Below are 26,225 nucleotides of genomic sequence, written 5' to 3' on the forward strand. Positions count from 1 at the left end.
AAGCCACTCAAAAAGTTGCACATTTCTTTGAAGATTACAAACAAAAAATCAAAACAGTGTAAAATAGAACTAGCTAAAACCATACTCACACAGCAACAATAGTTCAAAACACAGAGAGTAGTTAAGAGTCCTTTAACTGGTCAAACGCCCCCAGGCGAAGTACCAGCGAAGATGTTCTGACCTTTGCATCTGAATTCCCAAATCCTTTATCCTTGAAAACCCAGGTGGAGGACAGGTTAGGGACCAATAATTTCTTTAGGTTAATTACCAATTTACCAATGGCTGTATGACTAGACTATATCTCCTGATTGTCAGGAGACCAGCACAGCTGAACTTTGTTTAGACCCAGAGACCTTAAGATGAAAAGGCTCTTCCTTCTTGCCCAGGCCTCTCTTACACACTGTACCAGGCTCCTAAATTGTAAATTACTTGATAGCCTCCTGTGCCTTTTTACAACCCAATCCACAGTCAGGCCCCCAGCTGTGCCAGGGTCTGCAAATCAGATAACATCTCATCCTGCCTAGAGTCAAGATGTAACTGACTCACACTTCTAGAGACAGGGAGTTTTTCTTTTAAAGAGACCAAACGCCCATTCCCCAGAAGGCCACAATTTTATTTCTCCCACAATGCTTCACTCCTGCGTGAACCAGTGTTTGGCATACCAAGATTTCCCAACTTCACTACAACATCTACTGCAACATCTGCAGATATAAAGGGGAAGTAGAACTATGTATCATCAGCATATTGCTGACAATGCGCTCCTACACTCCAAATGACCCCATTTCATCTATTTCATGTAGATGTTAAACAGAATGGGAGATTAAATTGAACCCTGTGGAACCCTACACTGCACAATACTCCCCAAGTACCACCCTCTGGGTAAAAAAACCCACACTATCCAGTCACTGGCCATTTCCTGCCTTTCCCCCACAAGTCTTTTCAAAACATGAGCTGGGAAATTAAGCACTGTCTTTAGTCCTCATCTTTCCGGGGGCTAAAGTTCCTGGGGCTCTAAGTTGCCTTATAAGACTGAAAGATGAAAGATGTTCCCAGGCACCTGAGAAACTATCCATACAGACTACAGCAATAACTTTAACTGGGAATAGTCTATTCTGAGAGATGAATGTGAGGGACGGAGACTGGGATAGCTGCCCTTGAGGACAAACCAAATTAACAAAATGAGACCTGAAGAAAATCTAAATACTTCTGCCCCCAGCACACAGTTCTTAATAGATGCCAAGCGCAAATGCAATACATAATCTAAATATACACCAGAACATGAATGCTTGGTCAAGCTGCAACTCCCTTATGGTGTTTTTGCTTCATATGATGTAAAATAAGAATAGTAAACCAGGATAGAAGAAAGAAGAAAATAATAAAACACCCACTGTGGAGTAGTCAAACTGTCAGATATCAGCCCCTTTTTGCTGTTTACAAACAAACTATAATAATGAAATGTTACATTGGGTACAAGGCAGGTTAGGACCAAATCTCCAAAAGGTCTTAATTGTTTGGAGAAAAGAAACAAAGTACAACAACAGAACATGTTTGACTTTGCTTCTAAACTAATGGAAAATCAGCATTGAGTTTGTTCGCGATTGGACTTAACTGTCAGGGGTACTTTACCTATACCTTTACCTAGGATAAAGAATAGCAGAGAAACCATTTAGAAAGGGTAGTGGGACAAACTCTTGTACTTCAGACCAGACCACATGCGATTGCCTCTCCCCCAGAGCTCTTAAAATACATTGCCCTTTGCAACTTAATCTTGCATATATTGAAGAGCAGGTTTTTGAACTTTGCCGTGAATCTTGTCCCACCTCCATAGTAGAAACATGGAATGGTTTTTCTGCTTCAGGGATGGAGCAACTGTAGACCAGGCATGACAAACTCGGCCCTCCAGATGTTTTGGGACTACAACTCCCATCATTCCTGACCACTGGTCCTGTTAGCTAGGGATGATGGGAGTTGTAGTCCCAAAACATCTGGAGGGCTGAGTTTGCCTATGCCTGCTGTAGACGTCCAGGTGTTGTTGGACTGCAACTCCCACCATCCCAAGTCAGCATGGCCAGTTGTCAGAGATATTGGGAGCTATAGTCCATCAACATCTGTTTAAAAGGTTTTAGGGGGGACTTTCAAAATATCCAAAGTGCCGCCATAAAAATAGAGGGCAACTATATACCAGGACTTATTGAAAGAAGGTCAGGAAGCAACAAATTCAGTAGCAGTGAATCAGATGCTTATTTGTATATTTTTAGAAATGTAACTGTAAATAAGGAGCATCTATTTATTTACTTACTAAATTTGTATACTGCCTCATACCCCTAGGTCTCAGGGCAGTTCACAACACAAAGTTACAATATAAAAGCACAAAATGCATCATAAAAATAATAAGAACAATTCACAATAAGAATGTATACAAACTGATAAAAATTGCACTCCCCAACAAAAGCTCCTAAACAATCCCCCAGCCCACAAATACAAAAATCCAAATTAATATATAACAAATCCAAATACAAAAATCCACATTTACACTTAGCACTTAAAAACAATTTAAAACAACCTCACCCCCTCAAATAAAACCCCACCCCCATTAAAACAATAGGGAATAAGGATCTCCATTGCTCATCAGCCCCCAAAAGTAAGGCCAGTGGTCAGGGATGATGGAAGATGGAGTCAAGTATAAGGTTACCAGATTTTTTCCCCAATGAATCCGGGGACACTTTTCAACTTCAATGGATTTTGTATGGGCACTGATTTGTAAATCCAGGGACTGTCCCTGGGAAACGGGGATGTCTGGTAACCTTAGTCAAGTAGCAGCTGGAGGACCAAAGTTTCCCTCTCCCTACTGTAAATGATTGGCTGTCAGAACAAGTGGCATAATGACATTATGGATTCTCGTCTGGTTTACTGATTCATCATCAACATGTGGACTGAAATGGCTAATACTTTCCTTTCTCTGAACAATTTGTGCTTATTAGTGACAAGACAGTCCGGGCCAAGTTCACAGGCTCTGCTAATGAAACCATGTTCCATCCCACAAGTCGCAAATTATGTTCTTCTGAAACTGGCACCAACTGGGATCATGGTGCTCCTTTCTCCTTTCTCCCCTCTTTCGCCCATTTCATCTCAGTGCTTGTGCTCTTCCATAAACCAGTGGGGAAAGGGGAAGGACAAGGCCAGAGGCTAGGAAAACGGTGAACACCACTTGCATTTGAGCCAAACTAGGTTACCTGTGAGTTCTGCATAGGGCTCAGCTGGGATATCATTTGCCCTTTGTGTCTCTGCCAGCGCCATTGCCAGCTGTGCAAATGTCTTCTCGGTGCAGGAAGATTTACTGCCTAGCACACATTATGCTAATACCTCAGCATCTCTAACAGCACTGCCTGCATACATAAGGGAGAGAAAGAAGGGCACTTTAATTTCATTTTCCTTGAAGCAGCCAGCAATCACGTGGCCTCCCATCTGGCCTTTGGGATAACAACATTAGCAACGATAGCCAAGAGCTAGTTTTCTTAGCATGGGCCCTTTCAGAGGCCTAGTCTATGTTTAAAACTTTTTTCCATGCTGGTTAACTCTGTACTGTTTGTAAGGGACTGCAGCTACTGGGAGCAATTATAGGAACAGCACCTGACTGTGTCCTACCAAGTGCTGAAAAGAGGCACAGAGGAGATAGAACAGTTTCTTCCTTCCTCACAATACACTGTCCTTTTTGTGTAAATGAGCTGCAGTCCTTGAATATAGCATCTCACATTTTTTTCCATTATATTTTGCATGAGTGTTAAAACAAAAACGAGATTCAGTTGTTCTGATACATAACAAAGTGAGGAATGAGCTCATGGGTTGAGTATCTGTACCCAGTGCACCCCAGCTTAGATCCCAGATAGATTTGGGAAGATCAGTTAGGGTAAACTATGGCCATCGGATGTTGTTAGACACCAGCTGCCATCAGCTTCAGATAGCATGGGCAATGGCCAAGGATGATGGAAGTTGTACTCCTACAACATTTGGAGGGTCACAAGTTTCCCACCTTTGGGATACACAATACTGATGAGTCAATGGTTTGAATCGGTATGAGGCAGCTTTATATGTTCTTAAGATGATGGCTCCTGACTTAATGAAGTTATGCATTTGTTAAAATGTAAAAAGTTGTTGGTGAAGGCCTGTGCAGGGTCAGGACTATGGTCAGCAGGGAATAGTACTCTTGACACTAACCTCCCCTGCATTGTGTGTGCCTTCAGACCATATTTGAGAACAACAATATCAGAATCACGGTGTTTTAGGGAAATAATATTGCTTTTCTGTCCGGCATATACTGGATGTGACGCTTTAAATCAGAACAGAAAAGCACAAATGACACCTGCGTCAATGCAAAATGAAATGGTAACATGCTCCTACCAGGTACTAGGGCTGGGCGATATCTGGTTTTCAATATCATGATATATCACCAGCTAAATATCACGATATCTCATTATGGCAGAGGGCCCTGCTGGGCCTGCCTGTGGCAGCAAAGCACCCCACTACACCTTCTTGTGGTGTGGGAGGGTGTGCCATGCTTCCCCTGTACCTCTCCGCAGTGGGGGAGGGTGCAGTGTGCTTCCCCACAGCAGCTGAAGGCCTTGATGAGGCTCCCTGTGGTGGTGGAGGGCCTTAGAATGTAAGGAAGTAGTAGATGTAATAAAAAAAAATTGAATAAACTTCCATATAATATATTTAATGTATTTTCAACTAATTTTAAGAGTAGTTAAATGATTCACTAGTCAAGTTGCATCTGCTTTCCCACTCAGAGGTCTAAGTGGAATCTGTGCATGCTTAAACCCCATTGAGTTCAACTAAACTTCTACTTTCCTGGGAGTGAGCCTCATTGAATTCAGTAGGGCTTGCTTGTGCGTAGGCACGCATTTGCTTGCACTGCTTACCAAAAAACACATCATTCTCACATGGTAGCCAACCTTCCATTTCAGCATAAGGCAGCCAGCTAAATCTTCTCCCCTCCATTCCCCCTCCCCACAGAAGAGCGCCTCAAAAGCCCTCATCCTACCAGTCTTTCCCTTTTTATCAAAGGGAGGGCAAGCAAGCAAAAAGATAAAGGTAAAGGGACCCCTGACCATTAGGTCCAGTCGTGACCGACTCTGGGGTTGCGGCACTCATCTCGCTTTATTACCTGAGGGAGCCGGCCTACAGCTTCCGGGTCATGTGGCCAGCATGACTAAGCCGCTTCTGGCGAACCAGAGCAGCAGAAACGCCATTTACCTTCCCACCGGAGCGGTACCTATTTATCTACTTGCACTTTGACGTGCTTTAGAATGACTAGGTTGGCAGGAGCAGGGACCGAGCAACAGGAGCTCACGCCGTTGCGGGGATTTGAACCGCCGACCTTCTGATCGGCAAGTCCTAGGCTCTGTGGTTTAACCCACAGCGCTACCTGCGTCCCCAAGCAAAAAGATAGTCCTCTTTAAATTAAAAAACCCTTCCTTTTTGATATGGAGGAAAGCTATTTAGGGGGAACCAGCAACATAAACACCACCAGAAAATAAAAATAAAAACACTTGCCCCTCTTTTTTTCACTGGTGGGGGTGAGTATGAGGGAAGAAATAGATGCTTTCCAGTTTTTTGTTTACCTTCTTTGTTTACTTTGCAGCTGGATCTTTGGCGGTCTAGCCCTGGGGGCTTGCTGCTGTATTGTTAGCAGGCTCTGCATAATCAGCTGAGTTCCAAGTGGAAAGATACCTGTGATGCTGAAAGAGTTTGCTGGTTTGTGGGAGGGCCTATCTTCATTTCTTATTAGTTAGGAGGGAAGAGGAAGCCAGCAAACAAAGGAGACAAAGTGTCTGCAAAGCATCTGCAAAGCATCTGTTCAGCTGAGCTACCTCCTGGGAAGCTGTCAAGTCTCCACCTTTTGTTCACCTGTATATTGCCTTGTTGAAACACTTACCACAATGTTATTTCAACGAGATGGCAATTTATCGCACAGCACTACAAAGTATTGGTTTTATCCATACCAGTAGCTACTTCAAAATCTGACAATGGGCAGAACCATGATTCTGTATGATCTCCAGCTAGTACATTCAATCTTGGATTTTCAGTTCACTTCGGGCAATTTAGAAATGCTGTAACTTATTGTAGTATCTAGAACAAAACAACAGTTTGATGGCTAGGTAGGATATATGAGAACAGAACACATCTACTTAACCAAATACATTTTATTTACAGGAATTCAGAGTAATATAAAAGGAATGGCTTTGGTATTAAATCAAAAGAATAAAAGCATATTCCTAATTTGTGCTGTTTTCATTCTAGATCTTAACTGGAGGCACAGCATATTACAACTTGCATGGTTACCATTTAAGATCTACATTTCCAAACTGCATAGCCAGCTAAAGTAAGTTATGATTAACATTGCAATCCCATACACAGTTAACCAGGAGCAAGTTGTACTGAAATTAATGGGAATTGGGCTGAGCTGTAAATTCCGTTGGCTACAACTGAACTTAAGTTACTCATCATGACTAAGTAAAGTACTGTAAATCATGGAAATAAATCATGCTGCACTCAGTGGAGCTTGCTCTTCAGTGAACGTGTTTAGGATTCCGGCTTTACTCATGACTAAATTTAGGTGGGGTGCAGCATAGGCCTAATAGAACTTAACAGCACCCATTTCTGTCACAACTGTGCGTGTGTGTGTTTGAATTAAACAAATGGGTTCTTCCCTATTTAGAGCATCTTCACATATTCAAACCAAGGAAGCTTACAAAATATGCAAATAGGGTCTGATTCATGTTCAGAAATGGCTATAAAACTGCTTAAAATAATAATGTAAAGCAAGCTGCTGTTTTCTCTCTCTCCTGAGCCTTAAAATATTCTTACTGGTTATTGAACCAAGTAATTTCCATTTCTTGAGTTTACTTTTCACTGGGGTATGTTGTTCTGTTTTGACTAGCTATTTTGGGGGCTCTAAATGATGGCTTTCAGTTGGCAAACACACTTGCGGCTGGGCAAGTCCTTCGTTCCCGGTTTATGCCCTGCCTCCATGTTTCCACTCAGCATTTCATGTTTCTGCTGCCTGATCATCACTTTAGCCAGTCTTTGTTGACAGATGCTGCAGCTGTCTTGGTTGCATCATGGGAGTTCTGAGATGGCACATTTGTGTGTGTTGGAGGGAGGACTGATTAGGACCACCCAGCATCCACCCACAGTCGTGGCACAAAATCCAGTTTCTCAGAGTCTGCAACAGTCTTGCTCTTTTCCCCTGGTGGTGCAGAAGTCTAAAGCCAAATTCCTATTGCTTTGGCAGCGTGTATTTGCCCTTCCGATCCAAACTCTTCTTAAAGTGGATAGCGTACCAGAGGAACAAAGTTAAGCTCATCCCATACACCTAGGGTAGGTAAATAAATAAAAGACAATTAAAAACATTTTTGTTGTTTAAAAGAAATTAATTATAATGGGTACTGTCCAATAGTTACATTTGTCCAAGGACTTCCACTTGGGCAGTAGAACTTCCCCTCCCTCTCTTCTCTCTGCACCCTACCCAAACCTCTGGAGGTTTGGGGGGAAATTCAGGACAAATTTGGGGGTTGGGGTCCATGGAGGGAGGAGAAGAAGAAGTTCCTTTGCAGAAGTTGAGGGGAACAACTTCACTAGACACCTTGTACAGTGGTACCTCGGGTTACAGATGCTTCAGGTTACATACGCTTCAGGTTACAGACTCCACTAACCCAGAATAATACCTCAGGTTAAGAACTTTGCTTCAGGATGAGAACAGAAATCGCACGGCAGCGGCGTGGCGGCAGCGGGAGGCCCCGCTAGCTAGTGGTACCTCAGATTAAGAACAGTTTCAGGTTAAGAACGGACCTCCAGAACGAATTAAGTTATTAATCTGAGGTACCACTGTATTTCTCTACTGCTTTTCTACAGGTTCAAAGCGATTTCTATCAAAGCAATAAAAATACAATGCAATACAATCAAATCTATAAATAATATGGGGCCACCATATAAGTCACCATATAACAGCCACCATGTAACAGTCAAAGAAACAAGATGGTCTTTAGTAAAAAGGTGTACAAGGAAGAAAAAACCCTTTAGAAAAGTCAGCTGAGAGGTAGTTTCCTTCATTTCTTCCAGGGAGTGGTTCCACAGTTTCAGAGTAATCATCAAAGTAGCTTTTGTTATTGTTCAAATTTACTGCCAACTTGGCACAGACAATAACAGCTGCTTGCTACAACTCAACTGGCAAGTGAACTTGTATGGGAAGACTCAGTCCTTATGAGCACAGAAGCTCTGATCCTTGGGGTTGAAACCACATCTTCCTGGCACAAACCAGTCACCTGCAAATCAATGCCACTCACTAGAAATCTGTTTCTGAGAGAGGAAAGGAGGGAAGCGGAGGGAGAGATGTATTAGAAAAGGGTTGGGTTTTTTTGCGAGGCAGAATGCTGCCACTTCTGCAGAATTATGCTGCCATCCATAAAGCTAGATTTGCACTTCTGTTTCTGTTGATTAAGGGGAAAAACAGGAAGATACCAGAGAACACAAATATTTACCATGAAGAAAATTGTAATGGTCATCAGCACAGAGACAAAAGTCATATGTTTTTTCAGGAAATTTTGGATCTCTTCTAGGCAATCCTGAAATATGAGAGAAAATAGCTTAGAGGACAAGATAATAAATGAAGGCTGTATGCCTATGCACACTTACTTGGGAGTAAGCACCACTGAAACACAGTGGGATTTACTTCTGAATAAAAATTCAGAGAGGATCAGGTTCCATGTTTCCCTCCCCAACTCCTCACAGATTTGGAGGAAGCATGCCACCAAACAGAAGCTGCTTGAGACCAAGAGTGGGATAAGGACTTCATGTCTTGCTTGTGGTCTTCCCAGGGGCATTGTCGTGGCAACTGTGGCAACTAGATGGACTGTTTGGTCTGTTCAGATGGAGAGTGGTATCATCCAGCAGGGCTGACATTCTCACAAAATTAGTGCTCTGCCTTCCAATAATTCCTCTCAAAATACTCATACCAGCCCGTGTGGTTTCATGGTTAGATTGGAATCTGGGAAGCCAGGGCTCCAAGTTTCTACTCAGCTATGAAGCTCCTTGACTGACTTTGGACCAGTCGCTGACCCTCAGCCTACCTTACCTCACAGGGTTGTTGTGAGGATAAAATGTGAAGGAGGAGAGCCATATACAGCATGTTTTGTTCCCTGGAGCGAAGGTGTGATATAAATGTAGATGCAGTAGCAATAGCAGCAGCAGTTGTTGTTGTTGTTATTATTATTATTAACTGTTTCATAGAACTGAAAGTGTCCTGAACTATCATCTTGTTTAACTTCTAGCCCAGATGATGTCAGGAAACATCTTGGTGCCAGAGTGACAAAGCCAGTTTTGCTAATACCCCAGCTGAGTGAGAACCTGAACTGATTGTACTGCAGAGCTTCCCAGCCTCACATATAATTTACCTTTTCTGTTCCCACAGCTTCTGATTGGCACATCTCTTTTTCAATCCTGCTTGCTTCTCCAAAGGGTGGCTTTTTCCCACAACAGAGAAACTGAAAGAAAGGGGAAAACACCACTCGTATCATTGCTTTTCTTTTCCAAACAAAACCCTTAAAGAAGAGTTTTGAGTGTCGTCTGTTGGTTTGTTACTGGTAAACTGCAGAGGCTCTGCCTCCTCCGCCTTAAACCCTACATTATTATAACTGCAGTGGTTGATATAACAGCTGGCCATCAGACTGAGGATTAAAGATGGGGGGAGTATCTGACTAACTTGTTCCATTGGTGCAACAGAACTCCCCTCCCCTGCTTTTCTCCCTTAGCAAGCGCCACACCCATTCTTAATCTGTGCCAGAGATTTAGTGGACCCACGGGGGGGGGGGGGAGAGTAAGTTCTCTTGCACAAGTGGAATCTTTAAGTTGATGGAGGGACTTGGCTGTTTGCCACCCATGGTCTCCATTCATGATATTATGTGGTCAAATGCTTCTGCTTTGCTTCTCACTTGCATCTTTTATAAGTTTGATACTGCATTTCAAAAGTTGCCACTGGTTTCGTTCCCAGTGACAAACCACTCAGTCCTTCGCTCCTCACCAGTATTTTCCTTTATTTCTTGGCACGTTCTGCATTTTCCATGCAATACAACCAATGATACAATGGAACAAAAATATTGTGCATTTTTTTAGAGGCATAGCTGCAAGTGGTGTGGGAATATGGGAGCGGGCCTGGTTCATATGATGCACAATTCAGCACTGTGCAAACAGATGAATTCTGATGCAGGTTCTGTGACGTTGAACCTGGCAAATACTTAAAGCGTTTTGTGGAAGTATAAATCTTATGCAACAGGGTGATGATGTTACTGGACTGCACAGCAATGCATGACGTAAGCCTCACGGAACCTCCTTGCCTGCCACTTTGTGGCACAAATTAGGAAGTACAGGTACACCATGCATCCCTGGCTGGGTCACATTGTGTATATCCATATTATAAAAGTATGAATTTTATAACAAATAAAGGTAAGCATTCCCTTAAGGTTCAGCCATAAAGTGGTAGTTGACACATGATTTCCATAGAAGTCCCATCAAAACCTTCTGGGATAGTGAAAAGATGGTCATCTAGGTGGCTTTTTTTATTGCCCCAGTCCAGGTTCCTCAGAAATGGTGCCCCTGTTTATACCTAATTTTCTGTACAAAGTATGATGTGTCTGAGAATATCAACACTTTCCTTAAAACACCTAAGGTAATGTTTTACTAATCTGGCAGTGGTTTTGCGTTGATGGCATATACTATTTCGGGCATGAAGGACCATCGTCTTAAAAACAGCTTGTTTCATCAGCTAGGCAGCTGCTAGGGTGCAGCCAGTTCAGGTTCCTCTGGGAATTTCAAAGGCACATCTTATGATATCATAGTACTGGCAGAGTGCTGAAATTCCCTCTTCTACAAGACTCCTAAGGGTACCTGAACCTTGACTTGCATGGCATTTGGCCACAGCAAAAACTGTGGTGGTCAAAAACAAAACAAAGAAACAAAAACAAAAACATAAAGGCCCTGGCTAGGTGCCTGATGATTCTCTCTTGGGCACAAAAACATGTTCTTTATAGTTTCTTTATAGCATAGCCATTGTGTCTGACTGATCAGTTTTGGCTCAGGAAGAAAGGAAAGCCCGACTTCTGCTGCCTTTCTTTTTTTACAGAATAGGTCAGGGCTGCAGTCCTGTACACCCCCCCCCCCCCGGGAGTTAGGCATGCATAAGGAAGGACAGTGCTGCCTTGACTCCTCCCTTCCCCAAGTCTTCACCCAATAATTGGTAGCAGAGACACAAGAGTAGATTTGTAGACATTGTTGGGAACATATATTTTTTAAACGCCCCCCACCCCGTCATTAGAAACACAAGATATGGGTTTGAATTCTGCACGCTGGAAAACGTAAGGTTAGCGTAGGAAAAAGAAAGGAGGAGTCCATATAGTAAAAGAGCACGTGTTGATTTTCCCCTATGGCTCCAATTAGATCTTTATCAAAAACAGCTCCCACAGTGCAAAGAATCTGGAATTTCCTTTAGTCAGCTATCTGGAGAGGAGAAGCATACCTCTCTGTCTCTCCCTCTCCAACAAACATTCCCTCAATGCCGCTCTCTCTCCTGCACTCATCCACAAAGCTGCTATTTTTTGGATGTTCCTTGCTCCTTGCTCCAGGAACGGTGGGGCTTCCCCGAGTTGCTCCCTGCTGCAAAGTTCCACCCGCTCATGGAATGCCCTTCTCTCTTATTCTGCTATTCTTCTCAGGGCACTTTCATTCGTGCAGCATTGTCTCCTCCATAAGCAGCAGTATAAGGAAGAGCAGGAATTCAAGTGTTGTAGCACCATACAATTATAGCACATCCCCATTACCCCTCACAGAGATGCAGTTCCCAGCACTCTCAACCAACTACAGTTACCACCTTTATATTTATTTATTCCTTCCTTCATTCTTATTATTTGCATGGGGTGTTGGTGGTATGTGCTTTAAATGTGGCTGAGGGCCAAACTAGATGGGGGTAGTTTGGCATAAGATAGCTGGGCCATGGTTTTAACCAATAGCTGGCATGGGATGGTCTGGAGGAAGCACAAAACTGGGACTGTGGCCTAGAGAGAGGTAGGCTTTAACCCTTTGGCTCCACCAATGGGAGATTTCTTCCCACTGTGAATATCAGCTGCAAGGGCTATGTGTGTGATTCCGAACAGGACTACAGCTGGGCCAGAGAATCCAAGCCCTCCTTCTCCCCAAGCTACAATTCCAGTCCAGCATCTCCCTCCCATGCTGGCTATCTGTTAAATGAAAAACAGATGTGCAAAACCAGACAGTAGGATGAATGTCGCATCTCGTTTGGTCCTGAGCAGGCCCAAGTGAGGAGATTTTACTGCTTGAAGCAAAGGACAAGATGGCGTCCCTTCCGCTATTCCATATACAGAAGTCAACTGGATTGGCAGTTGAGTTTTGCTTCAACACTAGTGATAGGATAGTATCTTCCACTGTGCCAGAGAACAGGCAAGCTTAGTGGCTTCAGGATAGGCCATCTAGCAAACAAAGAGGGAAATGACGGACGGTTCCAGGAGCAGCCGCCAGTGGACTGCCACTGCTCCCCCAGCACCTGCTACCTGAAGCTATTGCCTCATTCTTGCTAGTGGTAGGCTAGTTGCCTTTGAGTTTGTTATGTAACCTACTGTTTCAGAGGGATCAGAATTTAACAGATAGCACGAACCCCCATCCCAAACTTGGAAACAGATATGGGGCATAATAGAACAAAGTTAAAACGTGCTATGTCATGATTGCTTACACAATATCAGCGTAGGCAGCCAAGGAAAAATTTCAGCAATTCTCCAGGACCTTTGATGCTCACCACAATGGGGGAGGGTGTTTCCCCCTCATTGGTCTTGCCAACTGCTAATCCATTTCTCCAAGCAAGTCATTGGGAAGAACTAAATAGCCTGTGCTCCAGTCAGGGGTGTAGTGTTGTCCGCAAAGGCCCGAAGTGGGGAGTGCATGAGCTGCTACCCCCCTGTGAGGATGGAGCATGCCACCCCAGCCCTCATCGCTGCCTGGTGGGGGCAGGGTGTGGAGGGTGAAGAACACCAGGTTCTAAATCCTAGAAACTGGTTTCTGTGGAACGGCCCCTAGAGTATAGACCAAAATGTGCAAGCAGATCACCGTTTTGTGGATGGTATGTAGCTCCTGTCTCCTGGTGTTGGAAGAGTTGCTTCTCACATCTTCATACACGATGTCATACACATCCATCATGGCATCTTCAGCCTACAGGGAAGACATGTCCATAAGAAGAATTTCTACATGTCAGCCATCCTTTAAGGAACGATCTCATAAACAGACAGTTGTGCTGGGTTTGCTATAATTGTTTCCGAGTGCAGAATACAGAATATAACACAGGGTACAGAATTCAGTTTCCTGAGAATCAGAGTTGTTTTCCCTTTGAAAAAAGTCTACTTTCAAGTCCTTGTGGGCTATGAAATAAATGTTTAGAAGTGTGTGGACAATGCCAGCTAAAATCTCAGAAATCAGCTAAAATCTCAGAAATCATGATGATGATGATAATATTTATTTATTTATTTATTTATTTATTTATTTATACCCCGCCCATCTGGCTGGGCTTCCCCAGCCACTCTGGGCAGCTTCCAACAAAAGAGTAAAAATACATTCAAAACATCAGTCACTAAAAACTTCCCTAAACAGGGCTGCCTAACAGTCCTGAGCACATTATGCAACCAAGTCAGAGAAAACTGTTCAATTATGCAAACTTGCTCAATTTTCAGAATAATAATGATGCATAATTCAGTTTTCTTTGGATAGTGTTTGGGTTAACTAGGTATAGAACTGCAATGCATTTAGTTCAAAGTGCAAGCAGCCCTGCTCTTGAAACTGGATGAAAACACTGCAATGAATATTTACAGATTTATTTGTTTGTTTAAAATGTTTCACAGCCTAATGATACCACCCTGAACAAATGTGCCAATGGTACACTGCCGATTTAGAATTCAACGCATGAATGACAATCTACCAGTGCAAAACGAATATGCGCCCAAGTACATAAATTTACAAGATTGATTCAGAAATGAGAAGAGCAGGAATTAATTTGGCTTTGCTAAAACAGGGAACTCACAGGAACCTCCAAACATATTTCAGTAATGGTTAAAGCTTCGGTTATCACCACAAACTCAGTGGGAAGCATAAATGGATTCTCACCATTATGCAGAACAGACATTGCTTGTTCTTCTGAAATTTAGAGTCTTAATGTCTCCAAGAAGTAAGCCAAGTGCCTGGAGATTACTGTTTGATTATGGGGATTATGCCTTTGCCAGAGAAGACACTTCCCATGTTCCTGTTTGCTAAGCCCACCTTCTGTATTGTCATGCCAAGTGGCAAAAATAAATTCACCACACATTCAACTAGATATAGTATTTAGGGGAGTGGTAATATTCTCACCAGGGACGCGGGTGGCGCTGTGGGTTAAACCACAGAGCCTAGGGCTTGCCGATCAGAAGGTCGGTGGTTCGAATCTCCGCGATGGAGTGAGCTGCTGTTGCTTGGTCCCTGCTCCTGCCAACCTAGCAGTTTGAAAGCATGTCAAAGTGCAAGTAGGTAAATAGGTACCACTCCGGCGGGAAGGTAAACGGCATTTCCGTGTGCTGCTCTGGTTTGCCAGAAGTGGCTTGGTCATGCTAGCCACATGACCCGGAAGCTGTACGCCAGCTCCCTCGGCCAATAAAGCAAGATGAGCACCGCAACCCCAGAGTCGGCCACGACTGGACCTAATGGTCACGGGTCCCTTTACCTTTTTACCTAATATCACCACTTGTTGGGATGTAATATACAACCAGGTCAATGATGGCCAATGATCCTCTGTTTTCATCCCCATTAAGTAGTGAATCAAATGTTTTCAGAAGAATGTAAAGTACTGGAGTTTCTGGGAAATTTGAATCATTGTGTAGCAATCAGAGAAAGACAATTGATCTTGGCTTTATCAGGGAGTTGGGTGGATTCCATTTCTTTTATTCCTTTACCCTTCCTTTTTCTTTCCTATTGATCTGTGCAGGCCTCAAGGCAAATTGTAGCTTTTCAGAACAGAAAACTCAATAATGCAGGGAACAGAATTGAGGGAAGCAATCAGAGTGTTAGGTAAGACATCCACTGAAACCACACGAAAGGTTTCTCCTAATTTCAGCTGCTTTCTTACCTCAACCCCGACCCTGGATTTCTTATCCAGGCATTAAGGATCTCTGATTTAGAAAATCAGATTGAAAAAGCATACTACATATTTATTGCACTCCATAGATTCAACACATAGAATTATAAGGTTAGGAATGTACTAAAAATTCATTCTAGTATTGGTTTTCATGTGCCATGTTTAGGGATGGGCAAATGTGTGAATTTTTGTTTCTCTCAGTTTCTATTTTTTCCATTCATAAGTTCAGCTCTTCACATTTCCCCATCAGTTTGCATTTTAAGAAAGAAGTCTTTACAAACATTCACCAGCCATCTGGTGCAAATTCTTCGTCATATATCCATATGCCTATGCAATTCCGCCATTTTTGCAAAGCAATTTCTCCAGACATAGTGCATTTTGTATGTTCTTTTACACTTTACCTCAGTACATGCATTTTTGTACACATAACATGGCTTGAGAACTGCACTGCAAAATTCAGAGAAATGCGAATTTTGAAGCGTAGCTGTCTTTTGGTTCTCATATTCTCACAGAAAGTATGGCTTAAGCAAGTTCACCTTTAAATGTAAAGTGAACTTGAATTTATCCCCCATGCTTATTCACATTAAAGGGTTTCAAAATGAGCCAAAGGGGAATAAAAATAGGATGTGGGGAGCCATTTTGTTGCCAGCCTGTCTTTTTGTAGAAGTGGCTTCATAATGGCGATGGTGGAGTAAAGCAGAATTTCCTCAGCATGTGTGTTGCTTCCCACAACTGCGTGGGCAAACAGCTGACAACTGCATTCCCACCAACTGATCTGTCGGTCCTGACATGTGGTGTACCTATAATCTTCCCAGGGCGAAACATGAGGTTATAGGCAATATAATCAGTAGCACAGCAGGCATTGTTAGAAACACAAAAAAGTCAGATGGATAATGAGGCAAAAAACAAAAACCAGCTGCAATAAAAATGGCTGCCTCTAGAACTGTTCCTAGTACGTGATCTAGTGCTATGTCTGCAGATCAGTTGGGGCCTTGAGATAGGGAGTTGGGAGCGAACCCTTTGCACCATCACTGATTCCTCACCCTCAATCTTCTGCCTGAAGCCACTGTTAGTTGTGAGATAGGAAAATGTGGAGGGTACAAAAATTATGCTCAACTATTTTACCCTTCACAGATAATAGCTGCTTCTCAGGGCGTTCAGAGTTAAGAAAAGAGTATGCGTTTGGGAGGGAGGTTCTCTCCCCTCTCCCTCAGCCATAATATTCACCAGATTTCCCCTCTCCTTCCATGACAGTTATCGAGGTTGCAATGACACGATGGAGACATATTCAGGATATTCTATTGAAAACAGGTAGTTCCTCAGAAGCCTTTGGTGAAGGACTGTTGACAGCTTTCTAGAGGTTCATGTATATCCAGATGACCCCCAGCTACATGTTTATTGACATGCTCAAAGAATCCTAGAAAAGGTGTATGAGTGATGTAGGGCTTCTCTTTGCAGAAGCTGGTACTTCTCCAGAAACATTGATTCTTCTCCTGATACATGAGCAACTACTCATTAAAAACCATTCCACGAAACCAAAAACCAAATGAACCTAAAACAGATTATTATTATTTTACTCCACATTTAGCCATTTTCAGTTGTAGGGTAGCCAGAAAACTGAAGAGAGGGCCTACAATATCCCTGGCACGAGCCAAACATCTCTCCCTCTGCAGGTAGTCCACCCAAGGCACCTTGTTGCTCAATTTTGGTTCAATTATGAACCAAATATCTTGGATGGTATTCAACTAAGTTTTACTCAAAGCAGACCCATCAAAACCAATGGGTCTAACCTAGCCATGTTTATTACATCCAGTGAGTCATGGGGTCAGAGAGAGTTGAACACGACAAAGACAATTAAACAACAAGGTTTTGTTGAATGGAGGATTGCAGAGTTGCTGATTTTTATTGCCTATTTTTATACACATTGTCTTGTTTTATGTTTTTAATATGTTTCTGCTTTTCAATTGATTTTGACTATTACCTTGAATTTTTAATAGAATCGCAAGGAAAACAATAACAGCATAAACTGTACTGCATGGAAATTCTGCTAAGACAAAGCCGGGAGACATGTTGGAACAAGGGTTGTTTGGAACGCATTATGACTTCCATCTTGATTGGCCTGGCTACTTGGTGGGAAGCTCTCCAACAACAGTGCAGCACATGTGAAGAGAGGTCCCAAAAGAGTCTGGTCCAGAGGCCATTACAATATGTGCAAGTAATTCTCCTGACTTGTTTGAACACAGAATTATTTTGTGTGTGGCACCACTCTCAGAAAAATTAAAGAATGCATGTATTGCTACTGTTTGACTGTGGTGGCCAAGGGTAATAAACTAGGTGTGGAGAGCTCTTTTTCTGTCAAGAGTGCATTCACTCAGGAGTAAATGTTCAGGCCTGCAAGAAGCCCAGAGCCAAAAGTGAGAGCAACCATTCCATTTTCCCTCTCTCTTTCTGCCATCCCCTTTTCCCTCTCCCTCCCCACTTGGTGGGCTGCCAGAGGAGGAACAGATCACTGTTGCCAAAGGTCTAAACTTATTGTTTGCAGAGTGTTTTCCCCTACTACTGCCTCCATCGCTCCATAAGTTGCCTCTCTGTTTTTTTTACACCTTCCTTCTGTCCCTCTGAGGTCCCACACCTGCATGAGATTAGCTGTGGGTCATATGCAGCCTCAGGTTCCTCCCTTCAAAATAAACCAAGAGTCCCTTTCGTAGCATAGACTGAAGCACCCAGAATGCAGCTTTCCCCCTTAAGGCAGGGGTAGGGTGTATTTTACAGGGAGATCTTAAGGTCACTCAACCTCCACAGGCCATTTTGACAGATGGCTGCCACCCATCAACCTATCACCTGACATCACCACCACATTTTCCTTTGCCTGCTAAGCAGTTAGAAATCAAGCCAGTCTGAGAAAGTCACAGGGCTTTGAAAGAACTGACAACCAGCTGATCGTCAGTGCCTGCAAATCACACTGTAGGTAGGGAGCAGCTTATTTACCTGTCTGACACCTGACAGGTATAGGGAAGGTGCCTGTGGCTTGGGGGAAATGGCCTCATTAGGTTCATGGGCTGGAGATGGCCCACTGCTGCCAGGGGGTATCACTAATTTATTGATTCATAGCTCTTGTATTTCTTCCTTCCTCCAAAGCTGTGCATAGATCAGAGCTGTACATTTTCTGAGTTCTATGCAACTAGAGTGTTTTCTTTTGAAAGTCTGAGAGCCACCTCAGATGTTATATGAAAGAGTCAAAACCTTGATGCATTTTAATAGGCCTTGTTCATCACATTTTTATAAAAATGAGGAAGAAAGAGGAAGCCTATGCATTGCAGAAATCGCCGTATCGCTCAGAAGCCTATAGATTCTCCTTGTGTTTCCTTAGGGATGTGCCATATTTTTCCTGCATCCTTTGAAGGGAATTTTCAGGCTGGAAAACACACAATAAGCAGACATCCAGGAATTGTGATTGGTTGGGGATTGTACGCTTCCACTAGGCGCCTGTTTTCTGATTGATAATGTAAATGTCCCTCAAAAGTTACAGAAGAAAAGGGTTGACTTGTCTTTAGCAGGAATGTTTAATGTGGCCCTGAAATCAAGAAGAAAAATTACCTTGAAGTAAATGTATGTTTGGGTTGAAGAGGAAGCTACGGTACTTTATAAACAATTCTTTGCTCCTGCTTTGCCAATGGAACCTGCTGTTCTACACCACAAGTGATTAATATCTAAGCTAACCAAATGAGCTGTGTATAAATTAAAGCAAACACTGGCTAGAACTATATGGGGAAAATGGAAAAAAACCTCCCTTCACTTCAGTTGCTTTCAACTACATGTGGCTTGTTCATTCATGCATTCATCATTACATTTATATCCCATCTTTCCTCCATGGAGCACAAAGTGGCTGGGGAAGCCCAGCCAGATGGGCAAGGTATAAATAATAAATAATAATAATTATTACATGGTTCTCTCGCTTCTCATTTGATCAGAGGTGCCGTTTGGCCACACTGGGTGCTGGAACCACAGGGGGCGCTGCAACAATGATGCAGAATGGAGTGTGATAGGTGTGGCGGGCACTGAATTTTAGCATCACACAGAGCGCTACTGAAGTTTGAGATCCCAAAGTCCACCACTGATTTGATTCTCACAACCCCGTGAGGTAGGTTAGGCAGAGAGCGAATGGCCCAAGGTCACCCAGTGAGCTTCATGGCTGAGTGGGGATTCGAATCATGCTCTCCCAAGTCCTAGTCTGACATGCTAACCACTACACCACACCATTTGGGCTACGCCATTTATTATTAAATGTGCACTACTCACATTTCTCCTTCTTTTAAAACAATTCCTAAAGCAGAAACATCAGCTTCCTGCTTGTGGAGGATTTTTCTTAGTGCACTGGACCACTGCTTTCCCACTTCTTGCATATGATTTAAGTATTTTAAACATAACATAAATTACGTGAAAATTTTGATGGCATTGCAATAAATTGCCAACTTTCTATTCTAAGTCCTAATAAAATAATCTATTGTGCAAGGACATTCATGTTATAGTTTACGTTTGACTGTTGCCTTTCCCCTCTTGTTTTTATTTTCAAAAGTGACAGTGTATGGGTTCATGACATATTACAGACCATATGATATATGCGCACGCACTAATTCCCTTGTCTACAGAGCTCACAATCTAATTAGGCTGCTGGGATGATATACAGAAGAGAAGCCATGGATGGAAGGCCAAGAGAGAAAATAAGAGTGTTCAGTGGAAGTGCACTGAACTCATCCTCTTTTACCCTGTTAAACCCCAATTGTTAAATAAGGTCACCACCAACTATTGTCATATGTGACAGGCCATAATGAGAATTGGAATAATGAATCGTATTCACCAGAGCTATAGGGATGTGGTGTTGCTTGGTTTGTGGTCTGTCTTGTATTTTTGTAATGATTTATATGGTTATTTCCACATTGATAGCTGGTCTAATTCAATGAAGAAAAATCAGTGTAATATATATATATATATATATATATATATATGCAGGTTTTGGTGTCCTCGGGTGTCTTCCCGTGTAAAAGTTGGGGTGTCTAGGCGACGTTTCGACGAGGTCTCACTCGTCATCTTCAGGCTGGTGCTTTCGGCTGTACCCGTGAAAATCTACGAAAGCATATATATGCAGGTTTTGGTGTCCTCGGGTGTCTTCCCGTGTAAAAGTAATTTTACACGGGAAGACACCCGAGGACACCAAAACCTGCATTCCTGTACCCGTGAAAATCTACGAAAGCATATATATATATATATATATATATATATGACTAAAACCAATTTTGTTCTCCGTACGCTTCTCCACATATTTATTAAATATAATGTTCAGCCCAGCCAAAGCTGGTATTGCCAGCTGATTGCTTTATAAAGGTTCAACTGTCATAAAAAAATGCTTGTTTATAAATTGCATGTAGTGGACAAAATGTTGTTTATGACATCTAGCTTTAGGAGAAGGCAAACCATTAAAAAAAAAAGACACAAGGTTTTCTTAATCACCAATAAGCTATAGTTGGGAAAGGTATAATGAGAGGCAGCAGAAGCATTTTGCTGCTCCATGGTAATAATGTCATAACAAAAGCCATTGTATTGACCTTATTCAGAGGAAAAGACCCAGACTGAGTGGATCCTCTGACCACAACATCGTTCTTAATATAAGAGGATGATATTTAACATCACTATGAGAGGTGATGCAGATAAAATGTGCATCACAAATTAAGAAAGGTATAAACTAGTCTAATGAAGAAAATCGCTGGGACACAACTTTCCCAAGATACCTATGGAAATGACAGGAAAGGGCATATTGGGGGGTTGAATAGCTCTGTATGTAAAAAAAAAAAAAAAAAGGTCTAATCGAATAGAGGCCTATCAAATAGAAATCCTGAGAGGAGTAAACTCCTCTGCAAAACCTTTTGTGTGGAATAACCAGAGCTAAAAACTAATTTAGTACTTTAGACATATTACTCACCTGGCCAAAATGGCAAGGGTGATCTTGAAACAGAAAAGAGGTTAGGGGGGCAGACAATGGAAAAAGTGTTACAATAATGGGCAACCAACTACCCACACATTAACTGAGTGCATGCATGCTTGGCTTATTACAAAGAGACAGTGGAGGATGGTCTATCAAAGCAAATGGGGAGCTGCCCCATCAAACTTGGTCTGAAATCAGCCAGCACATACACACACACACACACACTGCTGCCAGCTTCTTCCTGACCTAGTTTCATTGCCACCATTAGTAGGGAGAAGGATGGAGATAAAATCAGAATTAGTTGGCTCTGCCTTGTCATTGGCTCTGGCTCCACCAAGTATTGGCCTCTCTGCCTTCCTCTCCACCAGTCCCAATGGGCACCAGCCACCACTGCAGAGAGACAACATTTCTAGATAATGAACCATCTAGGAAGGATGCAGACCTGGACAATCCTAAGTGTTGTCTGGAAGAATCAGCATGGCTTCTGCAAAGTCCTGCTTACCAAGTTTTGAGTTCTTTGATAAGCATGTTGCTGGGGCGATTCTATGGATAGTGTATACTTGGAGATCTTTGAGTTCCCTAAAATGAGGTGAAGGATTAGGCTGTGCAAAAATGCTTTAAGGGCCTTGTCCAAATTCTTTTGAATTTAAGAGAGATATAATAATAATAATAATAATAATAATAATAATAATAATAATAATAATAATTGTTATGTATATCCTGCCCTCCCCAGCAGAAGCCGGGCTCAGGGCGGCTAACAACAATAAAATAATACAACATTCTAAAATTATTTCATTATAAAATTAATTCAAATCAAATTAATGGCAACCGTTGGGCTAGAGTTCTGTGAAGATTGCCAAAGGAGGGAGTCAGGCTGTGCCCTGGCCAAAGGCCTTGCAGGCCCTGCGGAAAGATGTCAAGTCCCGCAGGGCCCTAGTCTCTTGTGATGTAGTCGTTTATGCCTCTCCTGGAAAAATGTGGTATTTTATGCCTCTCCTGGAAAAAAGGCTCTGTGCTCCTCTTAAAAGAGCTGCCTTTCTTTTTCCACAGTAACAGGCTGGCCCTATTGCTTTCTTTAAAATTTATGAAAGCCTCGGTAGAGTTTTATTTTCCATTAATAGGCAGTCAATTCCACCTACCCTTTTAGTTCTCTTCAATACTGGCTTGAGATATTTGGCTATCATTTCAAACCAAAATGGGTCTTTCTGATCCCATGGGGGGTAAAGGCTGTAAAAGCTAGCAAGATGTTCCCAGTTCAGGCTGCTCAGCAGTTATCAGAGTGGAACGTCAGGAAGAGAAAGGGATCTATTGTCTTCCCTCTCAGGAATGTGTCTGAAAAGCATTAAATAATCTTAAGAGACACATTCAGGGATACCTCCTTTCTAATGCAACTGTAAAGAGTTAGGAGAATGCTTTCCAATGCCATTTGAAGTAGCTTGGATTGGAAGGCACAATAAATGAAGTGCCAAACATATTTGAAAGGCAGAAAGAATTTAGGGGAAAAAACAGGGAATGTGGTAAAACTTAGTGGTTAGTCATTCTTTGAAATCTGTACTTCCCTGCAGCTTTTGGCCAAATGAAGTGTACAAAATTGCATATACTAGGGTAAAGTGTGCATTAAAAATGTGCAATAAAATGCATATGTTAGTGGAAATAACATAAAAAATGCATTATATTGGGGAATTAAGGGAAATTCACACTAAAATGCTAGTAAATTTTCACGTGGTTTTTTTATTATTATTTTAAAAATGCAAATGGATGTGGAAATGTGAAGAACTAAATTTAAGACTGGAAGAATGAGAGACTGAAACCAAAATAGATGTACTTGCCCATGCTAACCTGCAGCATGTGGGAAGCTGTGGTGTGTCTTCTGCATGTCCTCTGCATCCCCTTAGCCTAATTTAATGCATCCCTAATTTCAAGCAGCCTACAGAGATGGAGTGCCAGAGTGTCAGATAGACAGACAGAAAGACAGAGAGGAGAGAGAGAGAGAACACCACATTCCAGGGCCAGTGTGTGTTATGGCCTGTGGAGAACCCCCAGCACCACCACCACCCAGTGTACAGAGCTAGGAAACAAATAAATTTCATAGATCTATCAATCGGGGCATTACATTTTGGGCAACTGGAAATGGCAAGCAGCCGCTGCAGATGGGAAATGGATTTGCCTTCTGTTGTCACTGCTGTCCACCATTAAAATGCATCTGGGGGCCTGGCAGGGAGAGTGGCGAATGGCGGCATGGCCAAGTCAGGCCGGTGAGCACCCTCCTCACTCCCAGTGGCTGACTGCTGCTGCTAGACCTGCCCTACTACCTGATCCCAAAAACCATCCCTTCAGCAGGTGAATGCACTGAAACTGTGTACATGCAGTCTGTTTATGTATGCAATTTAGGGGCAGGGGCAGTAGTTCGACATGGGCATCAGAAGAGGATATCTGAGACCCTCCTAAAACCAGCCTCTCAGGGAAGTATGCAGAAGAGGGAGGAGGTGCTGTGAACAAAAGCTCCCATATGTCCCACCCTTCTCTGAAGCTTCAGTAGTAAATGTAACAGTTTTAATGACTGCAAGTTGGGAGGAAAGTGTATCTAGCTCTGCCTGCTGCCTCCTGGAAAACATTGCTCTCACTCTGCAAACTATAATCTACCCCCAAGTTTGAGAACCACTGGCTTGAAAGACAAAGAAACACAAAAGTTACCCAAAAATTCTAAAGATAAAGCCAAGCATAAACCACCACCCACAAATGTAATTGTTCCATTCGACCCACCTGTACCTGTATAGGAGTGGAATATATAAGGTGAATCCACTGACCTTAGCTATCACCGACTGAGGAACAGCATTATTGAATGCAGTTGGATTTAAGGCGTAACTTTCTTATCCCTAGATAAATGGAGCGCTTCATAATCTATTAAGTTAGAGTGCTTTCTGATAATTAATTCCCTTGTGGCAGAACACTGCTTGTATAGGCCAAAACAGCCACTATTAGATACTCAAGCAATGGATTACAAAAAACTCTCCATATTAGCAGCTGTCAGTGAGAGATGGATTATTAGCTGGGATGCCAGATCATCTGTTTGCTTGTTGTTCTAATATTCAGCAATCCCATGTGCTTTCCATCTGGACTGCCACTAGAATCGAGCACAACAGCTCTGAAGGCAATATCTCATTCATTACAGTATTTCAGAAGCTTCTGTAGACTCGCCAGGGATTAATCACAGCACGATGTCAGACAGTCCATCAGAGATCCCAGCGCATTAAGAAGTGGACACACCTATTTTGGGCGGTCAAAGGATCATACTTTTGATCAAGCATTTGAAAGGAGAAGGGCCTCATTGTTGTCTGATGGAAGATGCAGGTGATTCCTGATAGTTAGTTGATTTGTTCACCTGATTAGCCTATTTCTAGGAGAGTGCTCCTTCCACTGGCTGCTTTCCCCTACAAGTCCTCTTGCCCTAGTTCTGAGTGAAGAATCCAAGCATTTTAAGCAACTCTCTCTTTTAGTGGAACCTGCTTTTCATATGTTTGGGGTCTCCGCATTTGCCCAGCTTTTTGCCTCATGTACTGTTTGCTGACCGAATGCAACGTCCAGTTCCCCAGCCCACTTTCCAAAATGGCGCACATACCCTCTAATATCAAACAACCTTTTTAAAAATTCAGTTTCAATGTTTGTTTGTTTTTAATACCCCTCAGCCAATTTCTTGTTACCATGCAGAAGTGGAGATGGGTACATGCCATCAGCATCTTAATAGAGCCATGCTGCTGAAGCTGTGGATGGTCTCTCCAAGTGGCTTGGCATTGTGTCAACATACCATGGCACATATTTTTCCTGCATGCAGAGCCTGTGTTTATATATTCCTGCAACAGCATTATAATTCTAGGCCAGTTTTCGTTTATTTGTAAGCATTTACAGGCAATGACAGCATACAAGCAGAGCTTTGTGGGATCTTGTCTTCTGCTATGAACACATGGACATAGCTTCTTTACACCTTGTATTTATCCTGATAACTCTTGTCAACCACACAGCTGGCCACAGCCTTATCTCTAAAGTGCAGCTTGCTACTTAGCAACACATAAAATGCATGAGTAATACTAGATCTGTCATGCTTTCGGCTGCCAATTGTGGCAAGGAACATGGATCTAGAGATGGAGATCTATTTTAGTATCGCCACCAATCCTATTTTAGAACTGAACCAGAAAGGTGATTGTGAACCACTCATTTGTGAACCATTTCTTTCTGAACTATTTATAATAATAATAATAATAATAATAATAATAATAATAATAATAATAATATTTTTTTATTTATACCCCGTCCTCCCCAGCCAAGGCCGGGCTCAGAGCGGCTTACAAGCAATAATAAAAACAAGATGAATGATTACAACTTAAAAACAAAAATAAAATACAACATTAAAATAATGGAACATTAAAATATTAAAATGTAGCCTCATCGCAGGAGAAGGAAAAGAAAGAAAGAGGAGGAAAAAAGAGAGAGAGAGAGAGAGGGAGGGAGGGAATCAAATTGGCTCCAAGCCAAAGGCCAGGCGGAACAACTCTGTCTTACAGGCCCTGCGGAAAGAAATCAGATCCTGCAGGGCCCTGGTCTCATGAGGCAGAGCGTTCCACCAGGCCGGAGCCAGAGTTGAAAAGGCCCTGGCTCTGGTTGAAGCCAATCTAACTTCTTTAGGGCCTGGGACCACTAGGGTGTTATTATTTATGGACCTTGAGGCTCTCCGTGGGGCATACCAGGAGAGGCGGTCCCGTAGGTACGAGGGTCCTAGGCCGTGAAGGGCTTTAAAGGTCAAAAGCAGCACCTTAAATCTGACCCTGTACTCCACCGGGAGCCAGTGCAGCTTGAAAAGCACTGGGTGAATATGCTCCCATGGCAGAGACCCCGTGAGGAGCCTCGCTGCAGCATTCTGTACCCGCTGGAGTTTCTGGGACAGCTTCAAGGGCAGCCCCGCATAGAGCGAATTACAGTAGTCAAGCCTGGAGATGACCGTCGCATGGATCACTGTGGCCAGGGCGGGAAAGGTAA

The 26,225-nt window shown here is 42.7% G+C and overlaps 2 protein-coding genes across 5 annotated transcripts in view; one reads left to right on the plus strand and one right to left on the minus strand.

Annotated features, from left to right (window-relative positions):
• TH (tyrosine hydroxylase) overlaps positions 1-26,225 on the plus strand; it is a 532,003-nt gene that overhangs the window by 353,677 nt on the left and 152,101 nt on the right. The gene's annotated exons all lie outside the window — the stretch shown is intronic.
• TSPAN32 (tetraspanin 32) overlaps positions 6,189-26,225 on the minus strand; it is a 33,885-nt gene continuing 13,848 nt past the window's right edge. For 3 of the 4 annotated variants that reach the window (XM_083723610.1, XM_083723609.1, XM_083723608.1), the window contains exons 6-8: positions 13,168-13,269; positions 9,453-9,542; positions 7,822-8,624 (exon numbers count right to left, since the gene is read on the minus strand). In XM_083723610.1, the coding sequence (XP_083579736.1) occupies positions 8,397-8,624; positions 9,453-9,542; positions 13,168-13,269 (420 nt within the window). In that variant the 3' untranslated portion in view covers positions 7,822-8,396. Of the gene's footprint in view, positions 7,376-7,821; positions 8,625-9,452; positions 9,543-13,167; positions 13,270-26,225 lie in introns of those variants that run through there. The other variant, XM_083723611.1, reaches the window with a different exon arrangement.

The sequence above is a fragment of the Podarcis gaigeae genome (assembly GCF_964106915.1).
Source record: "Podarcis gaigeae genome assembly, chromosome: 1".
Lineage (NCBI taxonomy): Eukaryota > Metazoa > Chordata > Lepidosauria > Squamata > Lacertidae > Podarcis > Podarcis gaigeae.